This window comes from Lepidochelys kempii, chromosome 18 (assembly GCF_965140285.1).
Source record: "Lepidochelys kempii isolate rLepKem1 chromosome 18, rLepKem1.hap1, whole genome shotgun sequence".
NCBI classification, from domain to species: domain Eukaryota; kingdom Metazoa; phylum Chordata; order Testudines; family Cheloniidae; genus Lepidochelys; species Lepidochelys kempii.
Genome location: NC_136397.1, coordinates 19,638,971 through 19,651,601, shown reverse-complemented (window position 1 = coordinate 19,651,601; position 12,631 = coordinate 19,638,971). Strand labels below are relative to the sequence as shown.

General features: G+C 38.7%; 1 protein-coding gene across 1 annotated transcript in view; it reads left to right on the top strand.

The window, feature by feature from the left end:
- The first annotated feature begins 264 nt into the window (after positions 1-264).
- MORN1 (MORN repeat containing 1) overlaps positions 265-12,631 on the top strand; it is a 195,202-nt gene continuing 182,835 nt past the window's right edge. Inside the window, 6 exon segments of the mRNA XM_078849320.1 lie at positions 265-484; positions 4,255-4,326; positions 5,896-5,994; positions 7,315-7,425; positions 8,688-8,778; positions 10,748-10,835. Coding sequence (XP_078705446.1) covers positions 409-484; positions 4,255-4,326; positions 5,896-5,994; positions 7,315-7,425; positions 8,688-8,778; positions 10,748-10,835 — 537 coding nt within the window. The 5' untranslated portion in view covers positions 265-408.

Here is a 12,631-nt window from a genome sequence, read left to right as displayed (position 1 = left end):
CCGCCTCCAGAAGCGTCGGGCGCTGGCGAGGGGGCCCCCGTGGGGTTGCTCTCGGAGGCTGGTGCTTAGTGCAGGGGTCGCAGAAGTCGTAGGGCTGGGGGGGCTGGTACTGGGAGGTGGGATTGCAGGGTGGTTGGTCTGGGGCCGGGGGTGGGGGGGGGGGCGCTGGGGTTACAGCCCCTGGTACCGGGGGGGCCTAAGCACTGGGCTCTGGGGTTGGGCTGAGCGAGGGCTTGACGGCCCTAGTAGTAGGGGGAAGGGGGCCTGGCTGGGAGGGGGGCCTGAACGAGGATGAGATGGAATTGGCAAGAAGTGGGTTGCGCGTCTGGAGGGGTGAGTGACAGCCCCTGTTTCCTGGGAACATCCCGCAAATGATCAACGTGCAGGATTTTTTTTTTTTTTTTAAAAATGGTGATTAGATCCTACGCGCTATGCTATCCACCTTGTGATCTGAGACATGCTATTCATGCAGCTGAGATTCTGGGTAAAGTAAATATAGGCACCAAGTTATTTCCCCATGCCATTCTTCCAAACTCTATACGGTTTTGCTGCTTGAAAGTGCAGTTGTAATGTGACTTGAAATATGGCATTTGCAGGTTTTCTGTTTGTCACCTGTCAATTTGAGATCACATTTGCTCAGTTTACCAATATAAAAAGATGGGGTTTTTTTCTAACTGTAAGACTGGCAAACTCAACAAGGGATCCAAATATCAAACAGGGATTATTTCTTTGTATGCATCATCACCAGTAATAAACATTCTGCGGTGCAAAATTTTCCCCTCACATTTGTAACAGAGGAAACATTTGGAACTGCCGTTGCAGTTTAGGCCTAGATCCTTCAGCTGGCTCTGTGCAGTGCCAGGGTCCATTCAGCTTCCTCTCCCATAGCTGCTTTATCTTTGCAAGGCTAACAGGAGAAAAAATTACTATTGTCACTCAAGTGAGTAGATCCGACTCAATCTGCAGCAAGCAGAATTCTTGAGTAAGAAAATGAAATTTTTTATATCATCACTTCTTGCAGTATACTATGCTATGAAGTTTTACAGTGACCCTATGAAAATGTCTGTTTGAATCTGTCTCTTGAACTGAAATATCGCACTGCTGACTATGCTGCATTTCGGAGCTTGAAATAAAACCATGATAAATTTGCCCCTTTTAAAGGAAAACTAGAGTGATTAGTTCCAACATCTTGGATAGCTATATAAATATTTATTAAACAACAATATATCAAAATTACTTTTCTTCAGAAATAACTACCATTCTTTCCTTGGCTTTATAGCTCTGATATTAATGACACCTAAAAAAATTGAATATAGCTCTGATATTAATGACACCTAAAAAAATTGAATAAAACTTTTCTTCCTGACTGGTTTTGAAGGATTCTGAATTCTTCCAAGTTTCAGGAATCCTCTCAAATACCCCATGGCCAAAAAAGTCACCCAAGTAGTAAGTACTATGTTGATGCAGTCTCTGGATTCTAGCAATATATTTGTTTCACCTCAGAAATAAAGTACAAAAATACATCCGATTTTACAGTCAACATTTTAAAAAAGATTTCACATAGATTTTTTTTAAATATTTATAAAAGTTAAGTGGCATAAAATTCATCAAATTGTATTTGAGTAAGTATTTTGAAGATCACCTAACCATCTTAGTGCAATACTTACACTAACTACCATTTTGGCTTTCCTAGGTTAAGAATTTCCCTTCACATACATAGTTAGCTTTACAAATATATTTTAAAACAGTTGGATTATAAGAGAAATAATAAAATCCCTCACCCAGTGCTCTTTGATTAAACCTGATTTTCTAAATTAATTTCCAAAATATTTTTCTTTATGTATTGGAACAGTAGTAATGGTTTGCACAACTATATGTCCAGACAGTTATATCACACTCATCACTACATTTTTAAACATGTATAGCATTTTTCTTCAAAGAATCTCAAAACATTTTACAAGGTTTATATTCTCACAATACACCTGAGAAGTAGCTAAGTATTATTAGATACAGTATCCCAAGCACAGAGGGGCTTGTTAGAGGCTCTGTATTACTGCTGTATTACAAAGAATAAATCATAATTATACAGATGGGGAAAGGTAAAATAATTTCTCCAAGATCACATAATAAATCAATGGCAGAGCCAGAAATGGATTTGAGGAACCCTGATTCAAATTTCCCTTTTCTAACCACAACAGCCGCTACTGGGGGGGTGAGGATTTGCCTTATGCTTTCACTTAGAACTTGTTAAAAAAACAAAATGAAACATTTTTCAAGTTTGAAACTGAATGCAGGAATCAGAATATGAAGATCCTAGTATTAAAATTGACATTAGAAATAGTCAAACCTCGCTGATTTAAATTGTCCTATTAGCACAGGAGATGCAGTTTTATCATAAGTCTTGTGATATTTGGTATTTTGCTTAAAGTTCCAATTTGTTGAGGGTCCTCCTTGGACTACAGGACAATCTTAGTTTGCATTTTTTTAAAAGTAAGTTTCCAGCTTTTGTTTGTTGGATGAAAAACAAGAAACAAACAAACAAAACCTTGAAGAGCTAATCCCTAAAGGTTCCAAAACCAGAAGGCAAATAAAAAGAACCAAAATATATTACTTTTAACATTTCATGATTTTTAAGCCAACCTTGTGATTTTTTTTCTGTTCTGACTCATGATTTTTGAATGCTTGACATTGTTAATACTGCTAATGTACATATTAAATAATAGTGGTTCTCTTTCTTTGTATTTCTGTGGACCTCATCACTGCAGTATCTGCGCTTCATTAAACCCTGATCCTGCCACTTATTCCTGCCCACATGGAGGGCCATTGAAGTCAGAGACCCCCCATACAGGCACTACCTGTGCACAAGCTTGCAGGATCTGGTTCTCGGATTGTAAACTCTTTGGGGCAGGGACCATGTTTTTATTATTTGGGGCCTGGATCCTGATGGGCCCTGCTGTTCTGTATTATTTACACAAAATAACAGTAACAGTTCTAAACCTAGGCATGTTGTAGCCCTCGCCCACTCAGCTGGGAATGTGCTTCCCCCAAATCCTTGAAGGGGGGGGAAATGGGCAGTGAAAATGTCCCCCCATATGTCTGACTAGCATGTCACCAGCAGGCATGCAGTAGAGCAGAGAAGCCCTTGGAAGAGGGTGGGGGGGAAGAAAGAGATAGAGACGCATGCGTACAGCGGCCGGGAGGGGGGGGAGAGGGAGAAGTCCCGCCCCTAGCTACCAGGGAGCCAATGGCCGGCAGGATACGGTTGCCAAGGTCTGGCGTCGCTACTCCCAGGCCAGATGGCGGCCCCCAGGCCTGGTTACTACTTAGGGGCGGGGCAGGCTCAGCGGCGGGAAGGTGAGGGCTCGGGCCGTCGGTCGGTCCGCCTGCCTGTCTGCATGGGGGGGGGGGGTGTCCGTCTGTCCGCGCCCTGAAGGAGGCGAAGGGAGGAGCGTGCGCGCGCACACCAGGCCGGGAGGAGGGGCGGGTGTGTGGGAGCAGCGCTCTCACCGGGGCGGGGCGGGCCGGGGGGGCTCTTCTGTCTGTTTGAGCACCGGGTGGGCAGAAGGCTCTGTAGAGGGGTCGCTGCGCCTGAGCCCCGAAGCTGGATTTCTAGAAGGGAACCACTTCATAGTATAAACGAGAACTTAGCCCCTGAGGAACGAGATCACTAGACATGATAATCAATTAAACTGTTAGCATAGAGAACACGCGTTACTTTAAGGTCAGTCCTACCTCCTGCCTCGTTTTTTCTAGGAGAGAGCTTTGAACGAACAGATTTAAGACACAGTACAAGTAGGGAAACTTGTTTCTTGCTAAAATAAAGAGGGAGTGTATATCTTTGTTCCGGTATTTAAGCTGTTTTAAACAAAACAAAAAAGTCTTCCCCTTACAAAGATTGCTTCTTTTTATGTGTGCTTATTCTTGACTTATACAAGTTATGGCATGCCAGATAATATTTTTGACATAGATGGATTAGGAACATTTATAATAAACTCAACAACGTAGTATCTAGATGCCCATGTTTATAAGATGTTTCTGTAAATAGCAAACAAATTCCTATGTTTATTTTGGTGTAAATGTTATTTAATAGTTCAAGATACAAAATGTCTATGCAGATGTGTATACAAATCTACCGAAAACAACTATTTCTTTTCTATTACCCGTTCTTTCAGCATTCAAGTATGACTTTTTATTATTCAGCTAAATAGTTCCAGAAATCTCATCTTCTTACCTAGTATTTGTCTTGTTTTTCAGGATATGGACTGTATGTTTATTCTAATTCTTTTTTTCAATATGAAGGAGAATGGAAACAAGGAAGAAAACATGGTAAGGGGAGATAGTTTTATCCCCTGACAATGAAGGGAAATTTTAGTTCACTTATCTAACTTTTTTAATTTGTAAAATTTCTGTAGAAACAGTATTAAACACTGAAGCTAAAGTAAGATTATGTATGACTCTGCTAAGCAGTGACAGCGATCCATAACCATAATTGGTGTCATGGACATCACAGTCTTTAGTTCTTAAGTGTAAAAAAAAAATAGACTTTATGGCCACAAATACACAAAGCTTGGGTGTCATGAATCTGGCAGAGTGTCAGCCCTGGAAACGGGAGACCCTGTACATGGAGTATCCACCACAAAGAGCTCTGCTTAGCCAGAATTGTAACAAGAGGAAAGTTTTGTTTTTTCTTCCTGAGTAGGTTAGTTGCATCCAGAGCAAAAATCTGCAGAGATTTTTAGGTCTATAGGATCTAGAAAGGTGTAAATCCTTTTAGGTGAACAGAGCCTTTTGGCCAAAGGCCACAAATCAGTAACAGAGAAACTGCCCCTTCACCCCATTCTTCATAGATCCTTTCTTGTAGTCCATTATATCCTTGGAATGGGTGTTATCCTCTCTCCTTCTTCACTGTGTGTCATAAAAAGAAAAGGAGTACTTGTGGCACCTTAGAGACTAACCAATTTATTTGAGCGTGAGCTTTCATCCGATGAAATGAGCTGTAGCTCACGAAAGCTTATGCTCAAATAAATTGGTTAGTCTCTAAGGTGCCACTAGTCCTCCTTTTCTTTTTGCGAATACAGACTAACACGGCTGCTACTCTGAAACCTGTGTGTCATATGTGCCTGCTCATGCTCCAGCACGTCTTTACTTCTTTCTGAATTGGGTGCATCATACATAGTCATTCAGAGTTTAACTTGCTAGAAATATGTGAGGAATAAGGAGTTAAGAATATTGTTGTTCAAGAGCTCAACTCAATGTTCTCTCATCCTCTGGAAACAAGCGTCACTTGACTGTTCTCTAAGACTTTTGTTTATATTTTACAAATAAAACAAAAAACAGTAATTTTCTTTCTTTTGTTTTTGTACAAATAATGAGAATCTATTATATTTGCAACCTTATATTAGGTGCTTACAGACTGGTATGAAAACGAAGTCTTTGTCTTCCAAAATTTACAACCTCTAGAGATGAAATCCTGGCCCCAATGAAGTCACTGGCAAACCTCCCATTGACTTCACTGGGGCCAGGTTTTCACCCTACACATAAAATACTTAACACTTCTGCACTTCCTTTCATCAAGAGACTAGGTGCCTAAACATTATTTTGATAAGTGTTAGGAATACCTAAAATAGATTAAGATTCTTTAAAAGCATGAAATAAGTCTCACAAAACCTCTGTAAGATGAGTAGTTTTATCTCCTTTCTGCAAATGGGTAAATCAAGTCAGAGTGGAGAAGTAGCTTGCCCAGGGCTGCACATTAAGTCACACACATTGCTGAGGTTGAAATTCAGAAGCCCTGATTCTCGCTTTACTGCTCAAACAATTAGATGTAGTGTCTCTGAGATTATAAGAAGTCTATTGTCATTCAGAAAGCATTTGAAGTAACATATTGTTTCCTAGGTCATGGTAAGCTGTTATTTAAGGATAGAAGTTATTATGAAGGCGAGTTTGTAGATGGAGAAATTATGGGAAATGGATTGCGATACTGGGCATCTACAGGTTAGTTCTTTTCCCTGGAATACACCATACTTTTTAATATAAATTTTATCCTTTTACAAGGATATGTAGAAAAAAGTACATTTGATACCTATCTATATTGTAAGTTGCCACCTTGCTTTGCTCTAAATAAGAGTTTTTCTGGGTTTCCACTGTAAATCCTATTTTTTTCAGGTTTTCATGTGTTTGCTGTTTTATACTGGATTATGTTGACTTTTGGTTAACTCCAAGCAAAGTGCATGTAATAGTGGGCGAGGGGTAATGGTGTAAACCAGAAGGATGTCTCTTATCTTTGACAATAAGAAAAGGAATACTTGTGGCACCTTAGAGACTAAATAAGGATCTCACAGGCAGATCCCTACACCTGCATCAAACTCTTTCAGCCCTGATCTTGTAAGAAAGTAAAGGATTAATCACCCTGTGATTAGTGAGCGGATCTTGTGTATGTTCTCACACAGGGATTTGTCAATGAACCTATACCCCAGCTGGCACACCTCTCCTTTTTCCTTTCTTGAATAGAGAGAAACTCTTCATGAGCTACTCCTTACCCAAAAATTATTTAAATTCAGCCCTAAATGTGGGGCATCATGTGATTGTGCTGCCCCAGGAGATATTATAGGAAGGAACTGTAAGTCCTCACCTCTGCTTCCTTTTTGACCTGAGGGTAAGTCACTTCCCCTCTACCCCCAGCCCTAGCGATTGGCACTCTGTGGTGGCTGGCACGTAGCAGGTATGGGGTGGAGCCCATGTAACCTTTTATTCTATGAATAAATTGGGTAAATGCTTGACAGAAAAATATAATTATTTCTCATTCTGGGATGGTATAGGCACAGACAAATTCACTGTACAGTCCTGTATTTTTAGTACCAAGCTCCTGATTTCCCAGGCTTCATACAGAAGATTTGAATGACTACATGCCATCAAAAAGCTGTTAAGTTGACTATGAAATTAAAGTACTTCTTATACATTTCTTAACCATAAAAGAACATATTATGAATCTTTTTTTAACAAGTCACTGCCATTTTTAAGATGCCTCAGTTTTAAAGACCTGAAGGAACATGGATTATGATTCATTAGTTTTAAGATAAAGACCTAATGAACAGTTTTTTTCTTCATTTGACTGTACTGATAATAAAAAGCCATTATTAATTATTCACTTTATGACTTTTTTAAAATACCTTCTACCACTGCTCTGTAAGTAAGGTACAGTAGGAACCTTTCTTTATTAGCACTCTTTAGACTTAAAAAAAAAAATATTAAACCACATTTGAGACAGCTATTATTTCTTTTTTCCACTTTACTTTCCGATATATTTGCTTCAAGGAAACACTTACTCAGGTCAGTTCGTTTCTGGAGAGCTCCATGGACATGGAGTCATGCAGTACAAAGATGGTGGGAAATATGAAGGGGAGTTCTCCTATGGAATGAGAGCAGGTAAGTTAAAGTCTGAGAGGAAACTTTAATTAAAATTCACTCTAAAGTAATTGAGGTCCTGGTTAATTATTATTATTATTATTTTATTCATTATTAATCACAGTTATGACAACAGTGCATAGGAATCAACCAAGAGTGGGGCCCTGTTGTGCTAGGCATTATACACACAGAATAGTAGAAAGTCCCTGATTCAGCAAGGTCAGGCCTAACTTTAAGCATGTAAGTGGTTCCACTGAATTCATTGGAGTATGTTATTAAGATTAGTCACGTGTATCTTGCTGAAATAGGCCTTATTTACTAATTGGGGTAAAATCCCTTCACTGTCTGTCTCCTTTCACCTTCCCCCAAGAGTGTCTCAAGCATAGCAAACTTAGTTAGAAAAGTTCATTTACAACAGATTAACCCAAGGACTCTCTTGCATTTTGGTGGCCAAATTCAGTGTAAGTACAACTCCATTGACTTAATTTGAGTTAAATTGCACCTGCTTACGCTACAACTGAATTTGGCACTGACTGTGTTTACACTTTAATTGACTGGAGTGTGGTAGAGTGAACATTTGGGATGATGAGAATGAGTTTAACGCAAACCTCTGGAGATTTGAAATAAGCCCATTCTTATATTTATTCAGCTAGAACTAGATAGGTTTTCATGCAAAATTTGTGGTGCCCTTTGTGAGATAACAAAAGGCCTGATCATGCAATTATTTGCACAGATGAGTAACTCTGCACACATGAGTAGTCCCATTTTATGCATGTAATTAATCCCATTGAAGTCAAGCTACTTACCTATGTGATTGTTTTCAGGACTGAGTCCATAGAATGTTCAAATTTGGGGGACAGGACCACTTACTTGACTAGATACACTGTGAGTAGCTCTGATAATTTTAATGGGACTACTGTCAATGCATAAAAGTTAAGTGTGTGTGTGTGTCTTTCTGTAGGATCAGGGCTTTAGTTCTTACAGCACCTAGCATGTGATGGGTGCCACTGAAATAAACAACAACTTCTGACCTGATTTGTAGTCCACCAAAGTTTGGTAAAACTTTCTATAATTAAAACCCAAATTGTTTGATTTTTTGCTAAACCTTCATCAATTGGCTATGCCGTGAGTTTGAAGTAGATATTTTCTGTGCAGTTTAGAAGTTAACTATATTCAAAACCCACATATTAAGGGATTTTATTGCAGGGATCTGTAAGGATATTTCCTGCCTCTAGAGGTTGTTTATGTGTCTGCTAAAGATTTTTCTATTTATTATTATTTAGGACATGGATTACTTGTTGACAAGGATGGACAAACTTATCAAGGAACCTTTCACAATAATAAGAAACATGGAGGAGGGAAAATGACCTTCAAGTAAGTTTTTAATGTTATTGTATTAGTTGTTTTGCTCTTGTTAATATAACATTTAGGGGCTGGATTAAACATGCAAAAATTGGGAAAGTGAGTTAAGGTGAAACTCACCCTGTTATGCCTAGATCTAGCAGTTCACATTTTGCATGTATAAAAGATTATCCTTTGATTTGGATCTTGTAACAAGTAATTACATCTTCTCCAATATTTAAGTTCCCCTCAGTTCTGAATTTTATTACATTTTGTGTTGAACCGCAAACTCTTAATTCCATTTTTATTGTCCTTGTTTTATGAAATCAAAACAAGAAAAACTTCTGTGGAAATTTGAAAGTTTAAAAATTGTCTCAAGCACACTGTAATTTGTCTGATCCCTTTGGAGTGATTACCCTCTGTCCTGCTAATGAGTATTGTACATAGAGATTCTTTGGATCCAATTAAGCAAAAACAATCCATGCAGGTTCCACACCATGAAAACCTATGTGAGGTTAGGAAGTTGATTTTTCATCTCTTTTGAGGTATTGCATGGACTTCTTCAACATGGAAGCTGGACAGAATTTTGTTTGAGTTGGTGTTCAGCTGTTGGACATATGTACCAAGTCCACATGCACTACTGACGGACTTTCTGAAAGGGTTCTTTAAAAAGACATAAAGGGTTTTAGGTTTTCAGAGTGAAATACAAAAGCTATATTTAAATTGCAAGAATGTCAAAAGGCTTTTTTTAAAATTAATTAGTACTGCTGTATTTTAAAGAGAGCCACATGAATTCAAAAGTTAAGATTTTATATGTGGCGTTTCAGTCTATAGCCTAAGCTGAGATATTAAACTCCTAAAAAGATAAATTTACACAAGAAATGCTGGCAATCACAGTGCAAGCATTGCTGCTCTAATTGCTTGTAAATCATTAGTACTTCACTGTGGTACTGCTTTAGCTATGCCAGTAACACACAGCTCTGTCAAAAACTGATTAGCTCTGGATTTGCCACTTGTTAACATCTTGTTTTTTAGATTAAAAAACTTTCAAAAGTCATGTGGTTATCTAAATACAATATATTTACAATAAAGTTCAGCCTCACCAAAACCCACGCTTGAGCATGACTATCAACGGCTTTCTGTGTGGACCGGAATTACTAGGTTAATGTTTTATTTGGCTGGAATTCTGAGTCCTGAAGTTTTAGTTGCAGAGACTCCATGTGCCATTGACTGTAGAGTCAAAAGATAGCTCAGCAAAACTAATTTACACTTTGGATTTATCCAAAGCCTCTGAAGTCAAGGTGGAAATCTTATCATAGACTTTAGTGGGATTTGGATCAGGCCCTGTGCTTATGCTTTGCACTTTGTTTTCTATTTTCTGTTTCTATTTTGGCTGTGCATGGATAGTAGCCCCCACTGATCACATACCAGCGTATAAGTAAGCATACAATGAAAGAAGAATAACAATGCCAGAAAAGGCTTGACAGCATGATAGAAGCTGATCAATCATTCTTACTCAGTAGGGAACTATAGAGGACTTCTGTTAATAGGAATAATAAGAGTCTGCTAACAAGCCATTTCCATAGCCTGTCATGCTGATCTACTCGATCTGTTGGCTTACCTTGGTTGCAAAGGGAGTTGTACCTTACCTTTGCCTTACCTGTGGGAATAAAGGGAAGGGTCTCATATAGAGCTAACTCTTGCAATGTATCATCCATTGTCTGTCTCTGAGGTGAAAAAACTTTGAAGGCCAGTGGTGGGAGCTGGCTAAATTAAGCACTTCCAGATGGTTGCCTACTTCCTGGAGGAAGTGCCAGTTGACGGTTGTTGGCACTGTCATGCTGACTTCTCTGTGACCATGCTTATTTGCTGCTGCTGTTTACTTTTAATGGTTTATCCTGCAGGTTTACAAGCCCTGGTTTTCCAGGATAGCACTTTATTTTATCTACCAAGTCACAAAGCATGTAAACATTAAGAATTTTCTCCTGGTTGGTTGTTTCAGGAATGGTGATAAGTATGAAGGAGACTGGATCCTGGACCAGCGACAGGGGCATGGGGTACTGCATTGTGCCGATGGAACTGTCTATGAGGTATATAAAGTGGACATGTGAGAAGCAGTAGTGCTGTAACTAGGAAAGCACAAGGGAGGATTGTACAGGGTGCTTCAGGTGAATAGCCCAGAAGCTCCATGACTAGAGGTGGGCATACTATTCACAGCAGTCAGTTCATTTGTCAAATTTAACCCCTGTTTTTGATCATGAATTATCCATTAGTAGAATATCATTTTTGGGTTATTTGACATTCTTCTACTATTTATATGTAAATACACTTCAGCTGTAATTATTTGGGAATTATTCCCTAGGACTATTGGAATATTTGCTATTTGTAAATCACTATTTGCTCTGTATTGCTGGTCCTTTAAGACAGTATTACTTCTGTTGCCTGGTTGGACACCTGAACATTTTATAAACAGGATGAGTAAATGAATAATTCACTTTTTTGTTGTCAAAATTCATATAAACACACCATGACATTTTGTCTCCACAACCATCGTGCATATGAATATTCACAGAAAACAGATAAAAAAGTCACAGTAACTCTAGCGGCACTTAAGCAATTGTAAGATGCCACTCATAAACAGTGTTATTACAGTGTTGCTGTAGCATGGGCCTGTTTCTCCAGTGCCTAGCACCCAAAGTGCATGTTGAGTGCTACCAAGTGATACTTCTCTGCTCAGCTACACCCAGTAATATTTTTCCCTGACTTTGCAGAGGTGTAAATGGTTATACAAGATGCAAGAGAGTGGAGAATCAGGTTCTATATGTTTATACTCCAATCATTTGTACGTACATCGGAGGAATTTTAAAAAAACAAACAAAGGAACTCAGTAGCATCTTCGATTAATTTCAGATACGACATTGGTATGGTAAAGTGGTTTCAATGCTGTGAAATTCTATCCCTGTGCAGTGTAGCATGAATTGCAAAAGCCCAACAAATGTTTCACTTGCTGCTAAACTAGAGAAGGAGAAATTAGTTTGGTAGAGTATGGAAAAAGAATGAAATCTAGCATCAAATTCAGCTATGGGGCCCAATTTTCCCCTCAATTTTATACTAGTATGACAAATGATTTTAGTGGAATTGCTCCTTATTTTCACCATGTAGGTGAGAACAGAATCAGGTCCCAGTGTAAACAGATGGAGTTTATACCAGGATTACAGCAGGGCAAAATTAAGCCACTTCTCTTCTGACACTGCCCCCAGTATACACATGACATTCTGCTAAATCTGATGGGTTTGTCCATAATATAAATGACAACCTAGTAACAAATGCTGATTAAAAGTAATTAGAAAATGCCTGGTCACTTCTTTTTGTAATAAGAGGTATTCGGTTGCTTAGGAAGTCAATATTCCATCATAGAAAGGTGAGAGTTTTTCCAGTGTAAATGAAACAATAAGATATGGCAGGGTGTGAATTATTTTGTAATAACTCACAAATAGATGCATTCAGGCAGGAGGCTGAAGACCAAGTGCCATCATATCATGTATAGATGTGAATTATTATACAATAAATCAGGCATAGAGTTTTGTTGTTACAATTATAGAATGTCTGGGGGCTAAAAAACTCTCCAGTTTTAAATTTGAGCTGTTCAGAATCTGAACCAGGGCCATTTTATGTGTGTATGTAATGGAGGACCTTTATTTGTTTAAAAAAAAAATCACTTTCTTGAAACTGGCTTTACACTGCCAGTGTCTGAAGAGATAGGGTTGTGATCCAACAGTGTCTTAGGCTTCAAAGTGTTTTTGTTAATTTAAAATAAAAGCAGTATTTAAAAACAATATCAAATCTTTTTTCTCTGCTACTGTACCATTTCTTAGGGAATAATTGA